We start from the raw sequence: 23,637 nt of genomic DNA, 5'->3' as shown, positions 1-23,637 counted from the left end.
AAAAAAAAAGAAAGAAGAGTACATTAAGTCAACCCCAACAAGGACAAGTGCATAAGAAGGAGTCATAAAGGACCACATTGGAAGTATGTACAGCACCATTAACTACTTAGATAATCCTGGGTCAGTCTTACGACCTGCCTCAAGCTTAGCTCTCCCTACCTCAAACAGAATACTCCTACTTCAAATTACAAGGTGGCAATTATAGAAGACATGGTACTTATCACAGTAAAATGTTAGGGAAGTCTTCAATATTAATTCCTTCTCTCAACTTGAAACAGAATTCAGAGACCATGGATTATAAATGCCTTAGAGAAACAGTATGCCCTATTTGTCTTTTCATATATATTTCTCAAGACAAAATAAATGTTTAATAAATATGCATTTATCTATTAAGTATGTATTGGTGAAGAATACTAAATATACCATGGAGTTCCAGAAGAATTAATAAATCTGTCTTGGAAGAAATGCAGACAGAATTCTCTTTAGAAGAGAAGATGACAAGACTTCATCTCACATACTTTGGACATGTTTCTAGGAGGGACCAGTCACTGGAGACAGATACTTGGTAAAGTAGAGAGTTAATGAAAGAGAGCAAGCCTCTGAGTGGAATGGATTGATACAGTGGCTGCAATAATGGGCTCAGTCATAGCAATGATTGTGAGCATGGCACAGGGCCAGGAGGCATTTCCTTATGCTGTACATGGGATCATTGTGAGCTGGAACCAACTCAACAACATCTAACAACAACAAATAATATATCTTGACTTGACTTGAATTTAATTAATTTGAAATAAAATTAAATGGTCCTTTAGATTCTTCTCAGCGCCATGCACAAAAGCTGGCAACATGGCTGTGCTCAATACACGATTGTAGAGTATTGTTTGATGGTGGCCTGGTTCCCGGACTGGACACACACATTCTCCCTGCTGCATTTTCTCATTTGAAGAGCTGCTACTTGTGCCTTCTTCTTGCTCCATGTTCTCTTTTTCCAAGGGGGGGAAATGGTCCTGACAAATCCATTATGCTTCTTTTGAAGTTGTAAGGAAAAAATATTCTAATTTTCTGCTCTGAACCAGAAGGGAAACTCTAAAATCATAGTCTCTCCTGTGTGAGTTCTGTCTAGTTGTCCTGCTGGAGCAGGGTGGAAACCCCCACCACCCCTTCCCATCTTGCTAGCTTCCTTTTGAAGTCCCTTCCTGTACCTCGCACACTGAACGAACCACAACAATTTCAAATGTGCTGAGCCACTATCTCATTGTTCTCAATGGCTTTTTTGTGTGTGCCATCATCCCTTTAGTTGTTATCCTTTAGGTGAGTCCTGAAGAATTTCAAAACCTTAATGAGTACATCAATTATTGTTCATGGGAGAGCCAGTGTCTCCTTAAAGGTTATTTGAAGGTTGATTGCTATCTCAGCGTTTATATCCAGCAAATCTATCTCAGCCTTATGAATGCATTTGACCTTTTTATACGTACAAGGGAAAAATAACAGAACAAAAGTTAATTTAGACCTCTATAATACAACTTTTTTTTCCCCTGAAAGGAATGAAAGGGCATTGAAATCGATACCTGCACAATAACACGCTGATGAATGTTGGGACCCGGTTTTCTCATTTTGCTAACTCAAGATTGGGAATTCTGAATCGTTTTCTATCCTGCATTCTTTGGGCACGGCGAAATCTGCCGTATTGTGTCCACACAATGCCGCGGCACACTCATTATGGGAGTACCAGTGGTCCTGAAAAGGTCAGTTAGTTAGAAATGTCAGCGTTCAATGGAGCCGCGCAGACCTGTGTGCGCATGGATCCAATTAGAGCGGCCAGGCTCCTCCGCTGTGACCCAGAATCCTAATGAGCAAGCAGAAGGAAGGTGGCGGTGCCTTTTCCCCTCCCTGCTTTCTTCTCCTTATTTAAAAGAAATGGAGATTGCTTTTCAACTAGCCTGCATGGGGTTGTTTAAACTTTACCAAACACCACTTAGGCTCCAGGTGGGCAGGGAAGGGTACCCTGGCTTTTGCAAAGGCTGAGCCCTCGAAGAACAGCCTGCTGCAGAAAGAGAGTAATGAAGAAGGCGGGGCGAGTACTTCAGAAGATCTGCTGGGATGGCTCACCCTACCCATGATTTTCTCAGGCTGAGAGTGAAGAAGGGAGGAGCCTTGCTATTACGTCCATTTCTAAAAAGTTCCCATCCGCATCCTATGTGCCAGGTGTGTTTGGGATAAACATCAGCACTTGTGCAAAGCATGTGTTAGGAGTACCTAAAAATATGGCTGGCTGGGGGTGTCTGGTGTCTCCTGACCCGTGCTTCTTTCTGTCCAATCCATGACAAACGGAGACTTTACTCGTCACGGGTTTGGATGCTGCAGCAATAATGAACTGCTACTGAAAGTTTCTAAAATGTTTTCTGCCATTTTTAAATTGATCTCATTGAGGACAGGTTAGACACTGACACCAGCCATTGATGAGGCTCTCAGGAATGTTGTTTCAGTGGCTTTTGTATCTGCCACTCCTACCTCTTGCTTTAACTGGCCCCAGGTGCTTACCTGGTGCTTCTGGAGTGACATTAACATCAGCACCCCTTTTTCTGGCTTAATCCCTACATGCTCCTTCAAAACATACTTTGGATACTTGTGTTTTGTAGCCAAGACCCTACCCATGGATAGAACCCTTTCAGCAGTCTCTGCCTGGTTTGGGTAGACTAACAAGCCCCAAACCACAAACAAAAACCTGGGTAATTTGTTACAAACGGTAGGTACTTTTGGGAGAAATTAAGCATTTGACAAAAAGCAATAGGTTGGGTTTCTAGTGTCAGCAGTGGTTGTGATGACTTATTTGGTTCTAGGCTCCAGACTCCAGCAGCTCACTTTTCAAATGAGGTCACTAAGTTCCCCTTGCAGCCTGCCAGATCCTTTTGTGCTCAGGTAGGGGTGGACATGCTGTTTGTGCATAGTGAACAAGGTTTCTATGCTTAGCTGTGAACTAAAAGGCGGGACTCCATCAGGAAGTGCCTTGAAATAAAGGCCTGGCGATGGACTGCAGTAAAATCAATGACCGACAACACTAGAGACCACAGTGTTCCTCTGATACAGAGTCACCATGAGTCGGAGTTGACTTGATTGTGACTGGAAGGGGTGGACGTGGCACATAAAAGTAACATTGACTTAGTGACTTAATTTATTATACACAGTAAGTGTGGTCTGCTCTAAACTTTCTCCTCCATTGTCTGCCTCTATCTAGACCCCCGGTTCTCAATCTGTGGGTCACGACTATTCCTAACAGTAGCAAAATTACAGTGATGAAGTAGCAACAAAAATAATTTTATGGTTGGGGGGTTACCACACTGAGGAACTGTATTAAAGAGTCGCAGCATTAGGAAGGTTGAGAACCACTGATCTAGACCCTTATCACAAGGAGCTCCGGAGGTGTAGTGGTTACTCATTGGGCTGCTAACTTCAAGGTTAGCAGTTTGAAACTACCAGCTGCTCCATGGGAGAAAGAGGAGGCTGCATACTCCCACAAAGAGTTACAGTCTTGGAAACCCACGGGGGCAGTTCTACCCTGCCCCACAGGGTCGCTCTGAGTGAGCATGGACTCGATGGCAGTGAGTTTGTTTTGCATTTGAGTCTCTTATCACAGGCCCTATGGTGATTTCTCATTCTAATAATCTTTTTTTTCCTCAGCAAGTGGCCCCACATTCAGTTTGCCTTTTATTATCTCCACAACCACTCACAAAGCAGCACCTGTGGTTGGGAGGGCAGCTGAATGGGCAGACGTCCACTAGATGTGGAGTCTGAAACCCTGACTTCAATCTCTGACTTTTGGATCTACCATATACGTTTTGCAACATTTATCATTTTTATGAACCTCTTTCCTTCTTCAACTTCAAATATGGAATGCTGATGTGTACTTTCTTTATAGGATTCCCCCATTGTTCAAGTAATGGAACATCACCTTGTACACTGAATTTATGCTATGAAAAGATCATGTGCTGGTGGCCATTATTGCTGATATTGTGTTCCTCTCCCAGATAGAAGAAAGTGGGTGGGGTAGGTCACTACTGCTCTTCACAACCAGGGCCCAGGGAAAAAGAAACCCAAGGGGTTTTGAAGTAAGAAAGCATAGAAGGTATCAAAGCAAAGGATTTAGTGGGAACAACATAGATATTTTTCTGATACGGCCCCTGGTGGATATTCCAGGAAGCAAAACAAAGGCAGAGAGCAGAGCATAGAAGATTAGTAGTGGGTTCTTGGCCTCTAAAGTAGGGAAGGGAGCTGTAGTAAAGTAATGTGAGGCTGGACTCACAAACAAATCTAATGGGAGTTGATATGGAAAAGCAAATCTCATTTCCTCTAAAACAAGTGAAAACCACCAATTTTCCTCATTTCACCATTGCAATTACAAAGTATCCTCTAACAAGTCAGCCTTCCATATTATCTTTTCTAAAAGAGAAAACATCCAGGACATCTACCCATTCATTGGGTAATAGAACTCAGTTGGACTGGGCTGAACTTCCTCATACTTTTAGTCTCTAGAGGAAAATAGATCAGCTGTATAGGACAAGTGTTTAGTCACCACCTGGAGGGGTCAAGACTGCATTGCAACTGACAATAAAAACTCTACTGACACTTCAGAGAATGACCTAATAGGCCGGGGTTAATCATTAAGGAGCCCTGGTTGCACAGTGTTTAAAGCAGTTGACTGATAACCAAAAAAGTTGGCAGTATGAACTCACCAATGGGAGTAAGATATGGCAGTCTACAGCTATTAAAATTTATAGCCTGTGAAGCTGTTCTACTCTATTCTTTAGGCTCTCTCTATGAGTTAGAATTAGCTCGATAGCAGTAGTTTTGGGATATTAGCTAATATGTGGTCATTTTTCAGAGAAATACTTTCCTAAGAAACATGAGTATTTCTAAGGCTTTGATAGCTGCAAGAAGCATATGTTATTTCACCTAATACAACAAATTGCTTTGATGACAGTGAGTTTGGTTTTTTAATGTAAGCATCACAAAAAAGTGGAAGGAACATAGAGATATTATACCCCAAATAACTGGTCAATTTACAACCATTTCAAGAGGTAATGTATGATCAAGAGAGAACCAATGGTTCTAAAGGAAGAAATCCAGATTGCATTAAACTGAAAGCATTAGCAAAAGCAAGGCTCCGGGAATTGACAATATACCAATTGAAATGTTTCAACAAGAAAAGTAAGTACTGGAAATATTCAGCGTCTATGCCAAGAAATTCAGAAAACAGCTACCTGGAAAACTAACTAGCAGAAATTCATATTTATGCCCATTCCAAAGAAAGGTGACCCAATACAATGTGAAAACTATTGAACAATATCATTAATATCACATACAAGTAAAATGTTGCTTAAAATAATTTTAAATGGCTGTAGCAATACATATAAATAGAGAGTCGCCAGCAATTCAAGTTGGATTTAAGAGACATGGACCTTGGCTGGAAGTACAGAATACCAGGAAGATGCTTACTTGGGTTTTATTGACAACAGAAAGGCATTCCACTGGAGAGCCCCTTACAGAAGGGTCTTGGGGAGGAGACCAGCCAGTCAAGGTGCAATGCAGTAACAATGAAAAATACAACTTTCCTCTAGTTCCTGAATGCTTCCTCCACACACACTCCACCCCCACTATCATGATCCGAATTCTACCTTGCAAGTCTGGCTAGACCAGAGGGTGTACACTGGTACAGATAGCAAGTGGAAACACAGGGAATCCAGGACCATTGGTGTGAGTGGCAATACTGGGAGGGTAGAGGGAGAATGGGTTGGAAAGAGGGAACCGATTACAAGGATCTATATGAGACCTCCTCCCTGGGGGATGGACAACAGAAAAGTGGGTGAAGGGAGATGTCGGACAGGGCCAGATATGACAAAATAATAATTTATAAATTCTCAAGGGCTCATGAGGAGGGGTGAGTGGGGATGGAGTGGAAAAATGAGGACCCAATGCTGGTGGCTTAAGTGGAGAGCACATGTTTTGAGAATGATGAGGGCAATGAATGTACAAATGCGCTTTACACAATTGATGTATGTATGGATTGTGATAAGAGTTGCATGACCTCCTAATAAAATGATTAAAAAAAAAGAAAGGCATTCAACTGTGTGGATTATAACAAATTATGGATACCACTGAAAATAAATGGAATTCCAGAACAATTTAATTGTGCTCATGTTGACCCTTAAGTAGAGCAAAAGGGGGAATTATTTGAATAAAACAAGAGGATAGTGTATGTTTTAAAGTTAGGGAAGGTGTGAAAAATTTGCTAAATTGTATTCCTTTACCATAATTATTCAATCTGTACACTGAGCAAATAATCTGAGAAACTATACTATTTAAAGGAGCATGGCATTTGATGGGAAGAAGGTTCATTAACAAGAATATGTAGCCGATACATTACTTGCTGTAAGTGAGAAGGACTTGAAGCACTTGCTGATGAAGATTAAGGACTGTAGTCTTTAGTGTGGATACAACTCAATGGAAAGAAAACCCAAATTCTCACAACTGGACTGACAGACAACATGATAAATGGAGAAAAGGCTCAGGTTTTCAAGAATTTTTTCTTGCTTAAATCCACAATCAATTTTCATGGAAGTAGCAGTCAAGGGGTCAAGTGACTATAGTATTGCATTGGTCAAATTTGCTGCAAAAGTCCTCTTCAAAATGTTGAAGAGCAAGAATGCTACCTTGGGGACCAGGGTGTGCCTGATCCAAGCCATGGTATTCCAATTGCCTCAGCTGCATGTGGAAGTTGCCCAGTGAATAAGGACAATTGAAGAATTGATACAGTTGAATTGTGTTGCTAGCAAAGACTATTTAAAATGCAGTGAATTGCCAGAAGAACCAACAAATCTGTCTTAGAAGAAGTATAACCAGAATAATTCTTGGAGGTGTTAATGGTGAGACTTTGTCTTATATACTTTGAACATGTTATCAAGGGAGATTAATTCTGGGAAACAAATGGACATCAAACTTGGTAAAGTAGAAGGAACGTGATGAAGAGGAAGCCCCTCAACAAGAGGAATTGACACAATGTAACAATGGGCCCAAATATAACAATGATTGTGAGGATGGCACAGGATCAGGCAGTGTTTCTTGGTTTATTGTAAATATGGCTCCTCCGAGTTGAAACCAACTCCATGCAATAACTCTGTATAAATATATAAACTTCATTTGTTTGGCTTCTCTAGAAAATACAGCCTAAGGTAGAAATTTGAACCATGGGTTCCCCAGCTGGACTCATCCCAATGTGCTCTCTCTCTCTCTCTCTCTTTTGCCACAGAGATTCTTTATATATATATTTTTCTTTTCCAGTAGTGCTTTGTAAGCATAAGTAATGACAGTTCAGTAAATCTTGCCAAGATCAAACCCCCACTTCCCTCTAGCCTAGTCTTTGAGAATGTTTCGATGAGAGCAAGTGTGTAGGGTATGCATCAGCTGGGCTGATATGACATTGGATGTTTAGTATCTAGGTAAAACAAGTACACATACTTGGAGCACCCCTTGTCTCAACTCAGGGGCAACTCAATGTCCATTTACCACATTCTTGCAGTGCACCAAAGGATGTGGTACAAATGGAATTTAATATTGAGGAACACAATTCCCCCCCCCACCAAAAAAAAGATTCTTTCTTTTTATTGTAGTGAAGCCAAAGTATTTTCACTTTGATGAGCTCCTTATAGGTTTCTGACACACAGCAAAACCGTGTGACATTATAAAGATTTGTTGTTGCCTGAGACTGCTAAAATTTGGGGTAATTTGTCATGCAATCACAATAAACCTGTTTATTTCAAATATACCATGGGTCAGGCACTTCACGTACATCATATCTAACCTTTACAAACTCTAAGAAGCATCATTAGCATTCCTCTCTGCTCGAGATGGAAAAAGAAAGGTAAACCATTGAAAATTGAATAGCTATTCCCAAAGTCCAACTGTAAATGGGAGGAACAGGATTCGAATGCCTAATGTATGTAGGTATCACAGATCCCATATATTTCTTCCTGGACTCTGCTTCTGTATACATACAACCAATAAGTAGATATATGAATAGAAATTATACATAGCACTATGCCTGCCCCCCTTTTAAACTTTGGAGCAGATTGAAGAATTTCTACATCTTTAAGATAGGTTTGCATAGACAATTGATTAAAAGGACCAATGAAACACAATCAGTATTTTTCTCTCCATTTCCATGAAGGAAGTGGCTACTTAGAAAAATTGCTAATTTATCATTCTATTGATAACATTTTGTCTTTTTTTAAAACAGAAATAATTATTAGAATGTCTTCCATAGAGATAAATAAAAATGGATACTGGACACAATGACAAGATTGCTAGTTTTCACCGTTATCCTTTGATCATCAGGGGGTCTCTCTAGCCCATGCAGTGTTTCCTTCTGTTGTGCATAAGGTGGCTTTGGGTTGGAACTGACTGCACGGAACCTCCTAACAACAATAACATCTGGCCCATGGCTAACCCGGGGTGACAATAATTGCTCTGTTCCATCCCTGGGCACAGCATATTTCACCTATGAGAAATTCTTTGCTTTACAGGTGCAGAGGCACCCATATGCTGCTGCATACCTTAAGTCTGGAAATTTAGATTTCTAGGCCCTGAAACCAATGAAAAGTGACGACTAAGGTCAGATGAACCCTCTTCTTCTCCAGCCCCTTTGTAGAAAAGGCTAAGTGTTACCTACTCAGCTTCTGCTTTGGTCTCCAATGCATATGCCATTTCACACTAATATTAATAACATACTCACTCACTTGCATCAAGTGGTTCTTACTCATATTGATACTCTAGGATAGAGTAGGGCTACCCTGTAGGTCCTCTGATGCTGTAAATATTTGGGGGGAGTAGAAAGCCTCATTTTTCTCCCCATAGCAATATCCTAGGGAATTTACTTTCATTGTTACCTCACTTATTTTTCACCTTATCCCAAACAAGTAAATAGCTTACCCAAGGTCATGGAGCCATGACATAGCAGAATCAAGATTAGAACTCATGTCCACCACGTTCCCCAATATCCACTACCCTGTTAGCTCCTAGTGAATGCTATCATCCTTCTCCATGTCAGTTAGACACATGCTCTGATCTCTGCAGCCTACTCACTCCAAGACCCAGTGTCTCATCTCACACGACCGATGTGAGTGTCTGGCTTTTAACCAGGAAAGCCCTCCTTGGGTCGAAGGCATTAGCCCAACTGATGATGAATCCTGTCATTTCACAGGACTGGAGCCCTTGCTGGGTGTAGCATCCTGGTTAGAAGAGCTGGTACACACCGGCTCTAGATTTGCTCTGCTCTCCAATCTTATCAGTCACACTGTAAGATTTGGTTGGCGAGATAAATTGGTTTAGGTTGGCCAGAGAAGTGGTTACTTCAAAACTCATGTAATCTTGGGTGATTTCTAGGTCACACCAGTTCCAAATGTATCGTAGAGGATAGGGTTTAGATCTCTATCCTCAGCACTGTGGATTTCTTTGATACAGATACTAGTTCAAATTTAGGTTTGTAATGACTCAATTATGTAAGAAACAAAAGAGAGTATGCGAGGACATCTGACTAACAGTCTCTTGCATGTTTCTACTGGACTGGAATTTTAGAGACTGCTCTCTGCAGTTGTTACCGCCATTCTAAGATCACAGGTGGTCTGGACATGGCGTCAATGCTGAGAAAGTTCAGGAAAAGAGAACAGATGGCTTCTTTGAACACTTGATCGCAATGCACTAAAGGGTACATTTATTTCTGTAAATTTCATTTACATGAACCGATGAATTCTCTATTTTTCTTTAAACCAACCTAGATCACAGTTGAAGACTTCTACTTATATTGTTCCCTCTGCCTTACTGTTCGCTCTGGTAACCTGCCCTGAACTCCAGTTTCTCGATGCTGGGGCCTGCATTCAGCTCAATAGTGAAGGTCTGATTAACTATGGTGCTTTTGGGGGGTGTCATACCTCTAATTCTTCCCACAGCTCAATTCTCTCACCTGAAAGTCCCCACATGGCACCACCTGGCTTCTTTAAGTCAAAACCCATCACCTGAATCCTGGACTATGGTATCTTGTATTGATTTTCTGGGAAAAAAATACCCTAAAGTAGATATTCAGTGTGTCTGTTGGAGGCTGAGTTCTTGCCTTTACATATTTTACAGAGTTGGGAATTGCCTTTATCTATTTCACAGATTCAGGAATTTGTTGACTTAGATTTAATAAACCTTCTGACTAACATGCAGTGCTGTGGTTTCTCACTGTTGGCATGAGAAATGGAGGAGGAAGTGCAAGTTGATGCAACCTTTCTGGAAAATGACTTGGCAATAAGGCTCCATAATTCTTTAAACATATTAATGCTCTTTGATTCAGTAATTCCACTCATAAAATATCCAGTCTAAAAAATTATGCAAAAGAAGTAAAAAGCCTTTTCGCAGATAATTTTAAGGTGGAGTTATTTATAAGAGCAAAACATCTGGTAATGACACAAATGAGTAATAGGATATGTTTGTTTGTTTGTTCCCCGCAAGTCAAGCTACCTATATAAAATGGGATATACTGGAGACTTGAAATATAAGCATGCATTGCTCATAGGCTTTTTAAATTTTAAGTTTGAAGGAGAAGGACTGTGGGGGGTTTTGTTTTTAAAGAAACACACTGTATGTATTTATACAGCCCATCTCAAGAAATAAAATTAACAACAATCCCCATTAAACCTTCCATGAATGTGCTTCTCCTTCTATTCCTCCCTTTCTTCCTCAACATCTGACCCTCCGCTCTTCCCGTGCCCCCTCCTGGCCCACGCCTACTCACAGTCATCAACGTCCTCTCTTTTGGTGTGAAACCATGTTTCTTTTTATTTGCTTTTCCTTATAATAATGATGCTATTAAATATTTATTTTTGTATGATTAACCAAGTGTGCTAAATATAATGTTCTCTAGTTTTGTCCATGCCTTACTGTGTTTAAGAGAGTTGTCAGTTTTTTCACTGGTGCAAAACATTCTATTATATGATTGTACCATAATTTTTTATCCATTCTGGTATAATCGAGGCTGTTGGCTGTTCCTCTTTCGGCTATTATGGAAATTGCAGCAATAAACATAGGGGTGCATAGGTCTGTCCATGTTATATTCTTTATTTCTTTAGTGTATAGACCCAGTAGAGAGATTGCTGTATCATAAGGACTTGTATTTGTTTAAGGAAGTGCCATATTGATTTCCATAGTAGCTGTACATGCTACAGTCCCACCAGCGATGTAAAAGAGTTTCCGATTTTTCCATATCCTCTCTAGCATCTTTTTTCTGTTTGTTTTGTTTATTTAATTTTGATGAGCATGTTAGTGTAAGATAGTATCTCATTGTTTTAATAAATTTCTTTTAATGCTAATAAATGTGAACATTTCTTCATATTGTTGTTGGTTGCCTGGATGCTGTCTATGGTACATTGTGTATTCATGACTTGTGCACCTCTTTTTTTATTTTAAGAAATCATTTTATTGGGGGCTCTCACAGCTCTTATAACAATCCATACATTCATGTATCAAGCATATATTGAACATATATTGTCATCATCATTTCTATAACATTTTCTTTCTACTTGAGTTCCTTCCCCCTCCCACCCTCGTGAACCATCGATAATTTATAAATTATTTTCATTTTCATATTTTACACCATCCCCTGTCTCCTTTCACCCATGTTTCTGTTTTTAATCTGTGTTGCATACTGATCATTGTGATCAGTTCTCCCTTTCTCCCCCTTCTCCACCATCTTCCCCCGACCCCTCACGGCTTCGCTATTCTCATTATTGGTCCTGAGGGGTTTATCGGTCCTAGATTCTGTGTTGAGAGCTCTTATCTGTACCGGTGTACCTGTTCTAGCCTTATATATATATTTTTTGTTAAGATGTTGTAGTTTTCTATAGATTTTTAATATTAGCCCTATATCTGAAGTACTACTATTACTGAATATTTTTTCCCCAATCCTTGAGTTCTCTGCTAACTCTTTTGAAGTTTTTTAATGTGCATGAATGTCATATTTTTAGTAGGTTCCAATTTTTTATTTTGTCTTCTATAGTGTGGATATTTTTTATTATGTTCAGTAATGTGTATATGCCTTGTGTTAAGGTCCTTAAGTTTGTCCCTATTTTTAGATAGATGGCCTTTATAATTGTATGGTTTATATTTAGGTCTTTGATCCATCTTGAGTTCATTTTTGTAATGGTGTGAGGTATGACTACTGTTTCGCTCTTTTGCAGTAAAGATCCAATGTTTCCAGCACCATTTGTTGAACAAAAAATCTCTTTCCCAAGTTACTATGTTTTAGTCCTTTATCAAAGATTAGGTGTCTACTGGTATTTGGTTGTATTTCTGAGTTCTTACTTCTAAACCACTGGTATTCATTGCCTTCATTGTACTAGTATCAGGCTATTTGGATCAACATGACTATACAAACAGGTTTTAAAGTCTGGAAGTGAAAGGCCTCCTACTTTGTTTTCATTATTAATAATACTATTTTACTTATCCTTAGTTTCTTTCCTTTCCATGTAAAATTGGTGACCAGTTTCCCAAATTCTTTAATAATTGTGGTGGTTGAGAAATTAGAATCAAGTTAATTCCCCAACATGATTTCCCCAATATTTCCATGGGGAAATATTTCTATTGTCAGTGAAAAATCTGAAAAACCCTATAAGGAAAAAAATCAGAATAAAATGTTACATATTGTTTTGATCACAGCTATGTAAAACAAACTTAGACATGGCTAGGAAAAAAGTCGATGATGTAAATGTGTTAAAATGTTAAATAGTAATTCCCTCAGGGAGATAACATATTTTCATATTTATAACAACCCTGTTTTAAAAATTTTGTACCATGGGCATGTGTGGGTGTTAATAGAAAAACTTATTATAAAAAGATGGCTAGTATGTAAACTACATAGCATCATAGAAAGTGTTTTGAAATAATGCTAAGTGAAAACGATGTATATAAAAACTTACTGTGATTGCAATTATGTAAATATGTGCCTGCACAAAGACAAGAACCAAAAGGGAAAATGTATAAATAGAATTAGATTTTGTACAATGCTAAGGTTGTGGGATTAAGAGTACTTTATTTTTCTTCCCTAAAGATCACTATGAAGCTGGTTTGATGATGTGCATGCATTTTCACCACCTCCCCTCAACCCTCATGCATTTCAAGTCTCCTGGAAACTTCCTGGGCATGAGATCAGGGATCCTCTGATTTGGCAGCACTCTTGGTCCTGGTCACTCTGAGCTGGCTCCCTGGACTTGTGTGGCTTTGTAAGTGACAATGGCTAGTTTTGTCTCTTGTTTCTTTACTCATCAGAGGGACTGAGTTTGTATCGCAAGGTGGTACTTCAGTTAGAGACAAAGCCCAAAGCATCCAAGTTATATCCAGGTGATTCAGTTTATCATCATTTAGCACTTGTATCATTTTCACAAAATTCAGTGGGAATAAACAGGTGGAATTTATTGTTTCCTGAACACTTCCACAAAATTCAAGGAAAGTGGATTATCTCTTTGAAATGCAGTCTATTTAATGGAAGAGTCACAAGGGCTTTGATGCCCCTGCAATTTTAGGCTTTAATCATACCAAGCAGAGTTGGTCACTGAATCCTGCCTACAAAAGAAGATTACAGAAGGCAACTTCACATAGGAAGTGTAACACTGTCAGATATGATGCTGGGAGATGTGTCTCTCGGGTGGGAAAGCACTAAAATTTTGACTCTCTAAGAGTTGCCTCCTTAGATTAGAGTCAACCTGAATGATATGGAGTAAAGCTTGAAGGACATTCATTTGCTGATAGGATGTGACTCAAAATGAGATGACACAGTTTCAAATATGCATTGACAATTCAAAATATGAATCCAGTGAAATTGAAAGTCATAAAAAATAAAATGGAACACATAACAATTCATAGTCTAGGTATTAATAAGCTGAAATGGATGGTATTGGCCATGGTGAGCCAGACAATAATATGGTTTACTATGCAGGAATGACAAATTCATGAGGAATAGTGTCACATACATTGTCAAAAAGAACGTCAAAAAAGTCTATCTGTGATAGGATGATATCTACACACAAAGAAATTTGGTTAACACAACTATAACTCAAATTTATGCACCAAATGCTAAAGCTAGTGGTTAAAAACCAAACAAATTAGATCAACTTCTTGAGTTTGAAATGGATTAAACATGCAGTTAGGATGCATTGACTATTAATGGCAATTGGTATGTGAAAGTTGGAAACAAAGAGGAAGGATCAGTAATTGTAAAATATGTGGAAATGAAGCTGGGGATCACATGGTGGAATTTTACAAGACCAATAACTTCATTGCAAAATACATTTTTCTACAACACAAGTGTCAACTGTATATGTGGACACAGCCAGATGGAATACACAGGAAGAAGACTAAATATATACATGGGGAGAGAATTTGGAAAAGCTCACTATCATCAGGGAAAAAAAAACAAAGCCAGGGGCTGATTGTGAAATAGACCATCTATTGCTCACATGCGATTTCAGATTGGAGAAGAAGAAAATTAAAACATGTGCAAGAGAGCCAAAATAAAAGCCTTGAGTATACCACCAAAATTTAGAGACCGTCCCAAGGTCAGATGAGACTTATTGAACACTGAGGACTTAGTGAGCTGTAGGATGGCATCAAGAACATCGTACAGGAAGAAAACAAAAGGCCAATAAAAAAGACAAGAACAAAAAAGAAGACCGAAGTAGATGTTAGTAAAGATGATGAAACGTGTTCTCGAATGCAGAGTAGCTAAAGCGAATGAAAGAAATGATGATGTCTAAGTGCCAAACAGGAAATTTCAAAGGACAATTCCAGAAGACAAAGAAGAACATTCTAAAGAAATGTGCAAAGACATGGAGTTAGAAAGCTAAAAGGAAGAACATGCTGAATCCATCTCACAATGAACGAATTGAAGAATTCAAGCTCCTAATTGCAATATAAAAGGAAACCAAATCTTCACCACTCCACCAGTAGACATCATCATGATAAATCATGAAAATTTGAAGTTCAAGACTTCACTTTGCTTGGATTCAAATAAACGTTCAAGGAAGCAGCAATCAAGAAAATAGATGACAAACTGCATGGAGCACATCAGCTGCAGAAGCGCTCTTTACAGTGTTGAGGAGCAAGAGTGTCACTGAAAGGACCAGGCTGTGCCTGATCCAAGCCATGGTATGTTCATTCACTTCATACACATGTGACAGCCAGGCAAAGAATAAGGAAGAGAGATTAATGCATTCGAATGACAGTGGTGGTGAAGACTATTGAGATACCACAGCATGCCCAAAGAACACAATAATCTGTCCTTGAAGACACACAGTTAGAATGCTCCTCAGATTACAGGATGGTCAGATTTCGTCTGAGGTGTTTTGGTAGGTTGCCGAGAGAGAGAGACCAGTCCCCGAAAAACAAACAAACAAAACCCCATCATTCTTGGTAAAGTAAAGAGGCAACAAAAAAGAGGAAGACTCTCAAGGTGACGGATTGACACAATGGCTGCAACAATGGGCTCACACATTAGCATTGTGCGGGTGGCACAGGATCTAGCAGTCTTTCTGTTCTATAAAGGGTCGCTCGAGTTGGAGCTGACTGAATAACACTCAACAACAACTCCTCCTCCTCCATGGATTTCTCGGCCCATGGCGCCTGCTATTTCCACATCTGAGCAGAGGAAGTACCAGGGTGTTAACCTCCCCATCCCCCTCTGCTCCTTTACTTCTCAGAGGCAGCTGGGAGACCTAGTTTACACACTCATTTCCAGGTCCAAAAGGGGGACTGCATTTCAAGTCATAGCTTTCTAGCCAATTAATGCTCACTTGCTTTCTTTTCTGGTATTTGAATTGTTGACCTAGTGGTTAGCGCCCAAGGGGCAACTGACTATGCCACCAGGGCTCCTTTAAATACCAATAGAAAGGTTTAGAATATAGACGCTTTGGAACTACATGAAATTCCCACAGAGAATTTGTAATCAAATTAGGAAATATGCATTCGAAAGTAAAATAAAAAGTTTCATGCAAATTTGCACATATGCATATGAAATAATAGTTTGTCTTTGTGGTTAAAGGCTTTACTTGGGTAGGAAAGTAATATTACCACATAGAGCCTCGTTTCTATTTAAAGCGGTCAAAGGAGAATAAATGTGTTCGCAAGTACAGAAGAGAGTGTACTTTGACTTCTGGCTTAAGTAGCTAAATAAGCTCAGGCTTCACTAAACCCATTTATTCACATCTGTTAGTAATATTGGACAACATAAAAATATATAGTTGAGGTTCACTGAGAAAAACATATTGCTATTAAGCTAAAATACATTGATATGCAAAAGTGCAAGTGGTTTGGAGGCTTGCTGAGGACTGGCTATAGAAATAGTCATTGGCATTTGAAATGCTACATCTTATGGGATAAGACAGACCAAAGTGCTCTGTATGAGAGAGGGATCGGCAATCTTCTACTTCTAGCAAGGTCCTTGAAGAGTAGTGCTCTCCTATCTTGAGAGGAACCTAGACAAAAAAGGCTGCTGGAGAACTTTCTGGGGGATATAGCTCCTGTATGTTACAGTCCTCGGGAGAAGACAAGCATAGACAGAGGAAGGGAAGTCATGCCAAGCTATCCTGCTGACTTTTTGTGACTGGATAGTCCATATTTCTATTGTTCACCAGTTGATGTCCTGAAAATGTAAGTAGAGGCAAGTCCAAAACCATCACCAGGAAATGTGAGCCAATGGAAATCTGAAGTTGTGGGAGAGGTGAGGATAGAAAAGTTGCTCTTTCAATTGAACTAGCAAATCTTAAACACATGAAAAATTAAATGCTAAAAATTTACACTAAAAAAATGAATTGGAACTTGAATTCACTGCAGATGAAATTATTTTATATAATGGTCAAATATTTTAAAATAACCACATTGATAAGGTTCAGAGAGCCAAATAAAGGTATAAAAACAGAACAGAGAGTTATAAAAATAGAAAAATCAGGAATAAAACAGGTTGATATGAATAAAATGAAAAATCATATAAAAGGAAAAAGCACATTTTTTGCAATATTGCAAAACAACAGTAAAAATCTAGATTAGAAATGGTGAAAAAATCAATTTATGAGTGCAAATTGCTTGTGAGAAAATCTCCCAGAATCAGTATAATAAGAAAAAATAATAACAATTATGAAAAATGAATTAAGATCGATGAAACACGAGATTGAAAGAATCCAACATTGATCTAATGGGAATTCTTGAAGAAGAAAGTTAAAACTATTAGAGTGGGGGAGCAATATTTGAAGAGATAATTTGCTGATAATTTCCTAGCATTAAGGAAAGACATAAGTTCTCAGAAGGAAATTATACTCAGAGTACCACACAGGAATAATTAAGCGAAATTTATACCGAAACACAATGAAATAAAAAAGTAGAATATTTAGGTCAAAAGCTCTTCAAACCTACCATACCAAAAAAAATAGGTTATTGTGTTGAAGTGAAATTTCTTAATATTACTCTTCTATCCATATCTCTGTAATTCTCATCAGTTTACTCATTGGTTGGGGCCATGCAAATAGGGTGTGTGGAGTATTAAAAGAAGGGATGATGAGCTTTAGTTACCATTCCCTGTGTGAGAGTCAGCTCAGAAACAGAGGACCAAAGAATTCCCAAGATCATCAATGAAAAAGAGTGACTAGTGGGGCGTATTCAGGATCCCCTTTTGCCTGACATGGTAGAAGCCGTAAAGGCCAAATCACACTAACTAATGAGACACGACAGAGGAGCAGCACTAAGATTAAGAAACTGTGAGGCAGAGCAGTGGGGGAGCTTCTTGATGCACGCAGTCAGAAGCCTAGGAGGCCACGTGGCTGAGAGGCTGAGGACAGACTCTACTATCGACAAAAGGCACTGTTCCTCATGTTTTCTGATCCTGACGTGTGGCCAACTGTGAACTTTTCTAATGAAAACCAAGCCAAATGCACTGCCATCAGTCAATTCTGATACATAACAGCCCTGTATAGTCCCCTATAATTGTGGGAACTGTTTGTGAGCACTGGGTGGTCATGGCAACAGAGCATGAAACCCAGCAGAGAAAGGAGGAATGGTTGGTGCTAGACTAGGTAAAGAAAGATAGAGGGTGAAGGCATGTCCAACCTCTTCCTTATGGCATTAGTGTGGAGTTTGATTCCCCTTCTACTTTGTGTATCCAAAGGAGGTCAGATGTGCCCTCTGTGATATTTTTATCAGTTATCCAAACAAACGATAACAGAATTCTCATTAGCAAATGTGGATACAAGACAATGGGGGAAAAATCTGCAAAGTGCAAATGAAAATCACCCATAAACAAAATTTTATACCTAAACAAACTATCATTCAGAAGAAAATAAAAGTAAGGACATGCACAGACGAAGATTACGCATGGACTCTCACTAAGCGAGCTATTAAGGGATTCACGTTTGTAAGGTGATATAAGAAAATGTGTGATACAATAAAGAAGATAACACAAAAATTCACAAGCAGTGTAGGAAAAGTCAATTAATCTTTAAATAACAATAGTAGATTGTATTTTTTGAAAAATATTTAAATAACAATAGCCAGATGTTGACAAGTTAACGTTTAATAGTCAAAACATGCTAACAACCCTATTGTAATGGGAAGAAGAATAAAACTAGAAATGACTTTTCACTTTGTTAGAGATGTATAGTTTAGACTGTATCAGAGACAATGGCTTATTGAAATCTAATCATAAAATAATTAAATTTCTACTTTATAGAGTATATACAGACCAGTCCTAACTGTGACAAAGCTCTAAGTGTGATAAACAAAATTGACAGCTTTCAGACAAAAACATAGGAAAATATTTTCTTAATATATAAGGAGTATTGGTGGCATAGTGGTTAAGCATTGGGCTATGATCCACAAGGTCAGAAGTTCAAAACCACCAGCCATTCCTCTGGAGAAAAACGGGGCTATTTACTTCTGTAAACGGTTGTCTTAGAAACTCGCAGCGGCAGGTCCACTCTGTCCTATGAGGTCACTGTGAGTTGTCATTGACTCGACGGCAGTGAGTTATTGTCGTTGTTTTTATTTTTAATAACTTGGAAAGCCTGTCCTATGAGGTTCCTATGAGTTGTCATTGATGTGATGGCAGTGAGTTGCTGTTTTGTTATTTTTAATAAGTAGGAAAGAATGTTTTATAATAGGTCACAAACACAAAGCTCATAAAGAGAATGATATGCTACATTATAACTAAAACCTTCCATATGAAATATATTTTAATTAAAATGAAAAAATATGTATTAGCCACAGTCTAGATAAAATACTTGCGATGTATATGAGTCAAATATTGATATTCAGAACTCTTAATCAATAAAGAACTCTTAATCAATAAGAAAGAAATAATTCAATAAAAATATACAAAAGATTTAAAAAATAAATTCACCTAGGGGAAAAAATAGCCAATAATCATATGACAAGATATGCAACTCCATTGGTAATCACAGAAACATGATTATATTATAATAGCAATGGAATACTATTTCAAGCTGGCATGATGATTGACATTGTAAGTCTGACAATTCTAAATACAAGCATACCTAGGAGGTATTGTGGGTGTGGTTCCAAAGCACCACAATAAAGTAAACAATAAAGTGAGCCACACAAATGTTTTGTCTTTCCAGTGCATATAAAAGTTAAATTTACAAAATGCTGTTGAATATTCAAAAGCATGATGAGAAAGTTTGAGATATTGTAAGAATCACCAAAATGCGAGGAGACACAAAGAAACCAATGCTTTGGGGAAAAGGTGCTGACAGACTTGGTCAATGCAGGGTTGTTACAAACGTTCCATTTGCAACAATAATGCTACACATGGGAAGTACAATAAAACAGAGGGCAATATCACGTGTAGGCCTGCCTTAGCAATGTGTGAAAATGTAAGCCTATACACACTGCTTTTGTAAGTGTGACTTGTTCTAAGTACTTTACAAAATGATTGAACAATATATAGTCAATATGAAGGTCCATATCATCAGCACTCCCTTTCCTAGAGAAATTCCCAATTAATTCTCATAGAGATGAACAGTAGACATTCAAATAAATGGTCCTAGCAGTATTGTTTGCAGGGGGAAATGGACAAACAGCGATTTAACCATAGGGGGAATACTATACAGGAGTTAAAATGAATGAACCAGGGTGCTACCTGGCAACATGAATTAATCTCTACAATATCAACATGTGTAGCGCAAGAATCACAGAATGACATTTATAACCTGACACCATTTATAGGAATTCATAATATTGATTATATTTTTGAATAAGTTTAAATATAGAGAAACATGGATGCACAACTCTGGTTACCTTTCATAAGAAGGGAGAACAATCCATTCAGGGAGAAGTATAGAAAATTATCAACTGCATTTGTAAATAAAATATTTATCGCAAAGAGGACACGTTGATATGACAAAACTTGAGTGCCTGCGAGAGACATGGCCAATAAGTGTTCATAATAACTCCACTCTTTTTTGCATTGGAATTATTCACGAGAAACAAAATCAAATATGAAAGGAGATACTACTACACAGATAGTTGAGAGCTTTAACATGTCCAACCAGGATTTCTGAAGAAAGCTAGTCTAGGAGGAGTAATAGCAGCTGACTGTAGTTCTGTGCTAAAGATGGTCTGGGGAGGAAGGCAAACAGGTGCTTACCTTCCACTGGCAAGGTAGCCATCCCAAAGCCAGCTGCTGCAGCTTTGGGGAGGTGAGGGATGGGGATGAATGTGGCTAACAGCAATAAAGGGAAATGCTTTTGATGTGGAATAGTCACTTAGATACTATGAGGTGTAACAGTGCTTCTTCACCTTTCCAAGTCATGACACATGGATATTGGTCTCTGACCCTGGAATACCAGGCAATCAGCCTGGGGGCTTCTGCTGCCCTGGGTCCTACAGTGCCTATGTGAGGATCAATATCTGGGCATTTGGGTAGCACACCAGGGTACTTGGACCCAAGAACCTGCTCCAATTCATAACACAGTATATTGTCAGGGAGTGGTCAAATGAGAATGGAATGTGGGAGCGGGTAACCTAGGTCAGTGCATGTGGAGTAGAACAGGACACAATTATGAAGGAAAGTAATGAAGCAAGACAGAACAATGTCTTCCTGAAGAGGCATTGCTAAATCAAGCCAGTGAACCACTCTATTTATGCCAGCACATGATTTAGAATTACTATATACCATACATACTCAAGTATAAGTTGTCCTGAATATCAGCCAAGGCACCTAATTCTCCCACAAAAACTGCATTAAAAATGTGCTGAAAAACTCGGCCTATAAACAAGTATATATGATATGTTAATTGTACATAGGGCCACTATGGGGCCAAACTGGCTTGACAGCACCTATCAACAATAGCATACGTAATAGTGATAGTGTATACATAGTTATGTTGTACATAATTATGTTACATGGCTCACTGTAAGAGGAAGATTACTCTGTGTGGCATCTCCCACCTGCTGCACAAACGTTGTCTTCTAAAGTCCCATGATGAATGGGCTCTACCAGGTAGAAATACAGGAAGGTATGCACTTTCTATATGTTGTCGCCGGCTCACACCTCAGTTATGTAGAATAAGCAATCATTATGCCCTTATACTCCCTACAGAGGGCGAGTTCTCCTCAATTACTTTACATGTCAATTGGCCTCCATGGAAACCTTAGTTGAAAGCAACGTTGCCCTGGGACAGACACACTCTGGGATCCCCACCAACACGATCCTGTGACCACTCTCTGTTATATTGGCCTTGTCTCCAGGATCCTCTACCTTCAAATAGTCTGGCGATCCAAGTATTAAAGTTCAACAAAACAGGAAGTCTGCTGGGCTGATAAATATTTTGAACATCACGCATGGATGAAGATAAACCATCAAGCCTACTCTGAAATATTCACTCACCCTACTGACTCTGCCATCCCCTGGGGTTCTAAGAGAGAATGTCATGTCTTGACCGTTTTGCTCCAACTTCTCAACTCAAAGTAAACTACAACTCTGACAAAATTAAACTGCTTAGTCTCTCACTGGGCTAGATGTCAGGGGAATGAAGAGAACATATAAATTCCATGACCCCATACATCTCTGTGGGAAGATTTCACCTTCTCTTCAAAGTGTGACACAAGAGTCACCCTGACCTTGAGCGCCACTGGCCAGAGCCCTGTCAGCTTCTCAGACAGCCCCTTCCTCATGAGCTGGACTTCTTTCGTTCCATGGCGCCAACAGGCAGCTTGCTCATTTCCTATTAATTTAAACTTTTATTTTTCAAGAGACCAGAACACTTTTTTGACATTTAAATCCAATGAGTGCTTTTTGGGAAATCTGGCCCTAGGAAGTGCAGCAACATCTGACATTTCTCTAGTCAAGAGCACGTAACCCAGAGCTGGGAGGAAGACCAGACACTTCCCATGGGGCAGAAGGTTGTGGGTAGAAGGGGAGTTCATGGAGCAAGGGTTCTGCTGTTCATACACGGAGTCAAAGGAGGGCAAGGCTGCATGGGGATAGGCATCCGGGCATTGCTCCAGGAAGTGAGGGAAAGCCAGAGCAGAACAACTGCACCTACTCACCGGGGCTGGTTATCGTCAGAAGGTCAAGTTGTCGTTGTTGCTGCAAAAGAAAACACAGTTGTGAGAACACTGATTTGAGCTAAAGCCAAACTGATGCTTAGCAGATTTGAGTGGATAGACAAAGGAGGCTGTCTATCCCACAAGGCAGGAAAAACTAGAGAAAGTGGTTTCCCCAAAATTCTACGGCATTCCGGTACCCTGCAGACAAAACCAAACCAAACTCACTGCTATTGTGTCAGTTCTGACTTGTGGTGACTCTGTAGGGCAGACTACACAGTAGATCTGCCCCTGTGGGTTTCCGAGACTGTAACTCTTTACCTGAGTAGAAAGCCTTGTCTTTCTCCCGAGGAGCTGCTAGTGGCTTTGACCAGCAGACCTTGCACTTATCAGTCCAATGTGTAACCATTGTGTCACCAGGGCTCCTTTCTATAGACAAAGGTGAATGGATCTTCTTTAAGTTTGGTCCCTCGAAGCAAAGAGGGCCAGAGTTGACAGCCTTAAAGATCTAGTCAGATCTAGAGCAATGTGAGGGAAAGGAAGGCCCAGAGATGAAGTGGTCTACTTGGGGTCACAAAGAACGTTCTAGATGGGATGACAGGGGAACATGAGTGTGGAAAAAGTAGACATCAGAGGTTGGGGATAAGGCAGCAGAGAGCAGCTCCCTTAAAGACAAGAGTAGAGATCCCCTAAGCTTCAGCTTTCCTGATGGACTGTTCCACTTTCTTACACTTGGTTTTCCATAATTGGTGGTGGAAGTTTATATTAAAAGTGGTCCGCACAAAATCAAGTCAGAGAACATATGCCCCAGGCCATGTTCCTGCATTGCTGGGGCTTCATTGGAGTAGCTTCTTTGCCGTATTTCATCTCATCAGCATCCCCTCCTTATTTTTTTTTTTTTAATCTTATAAGTTTTTTTTTAAATCATTTTATTGGGGGCTCTTACAACGCTTATCACAATCCATACATACATCTATTGTGTCAAGCACATCTGCACATTTGTTG

The 23,637-nt window shown here is 39.3% G+C and overlaps 1 protein-coding gene across 1 annotated transcript in view; it reads right to left on the bottom strand.

The window, feature by feature from the left end:
* The window catches only part of AGBL4 (AGBL carboxypeptidase 4), a 1,691,367-nt gene that overhangs the window by 454,636 nt on the left and 1,213,094 nt on the right, over positions 1-23,637 (bottom strand). The window contains exon 6 of the mRNA XM_013003864.3: positions 22,636-22,675. Coding sequence (XP_012859318.1) covers positions 22,636-22,675 — 40 coding nt within the window. The remainder of the gene's footprint in view (positions 1-22,635; positions 22,676-23,637) is intronic.

Source organism: Echinops telfairi, unplaced genomic scaffold (genome assembly GCF_000313985.2).
Source record: "Echinops telfairi isolate 266 unplaced genomic scaffold, ASM31398v2 ScPeMD7_443;HRSCAF=831, whole genome shotgun sequence".
NCBI classification, from domain to species: Eukaryota; Metazoa; Chordata; class Mammalia; order Afrosoricida; family Tenrecidae; genus Echinops; species Echinops telfairi.
Note: the sequence above shows the minus strand (reverse complement) of the source record. Positions and strands in the feature narration are given on the sequence as shown.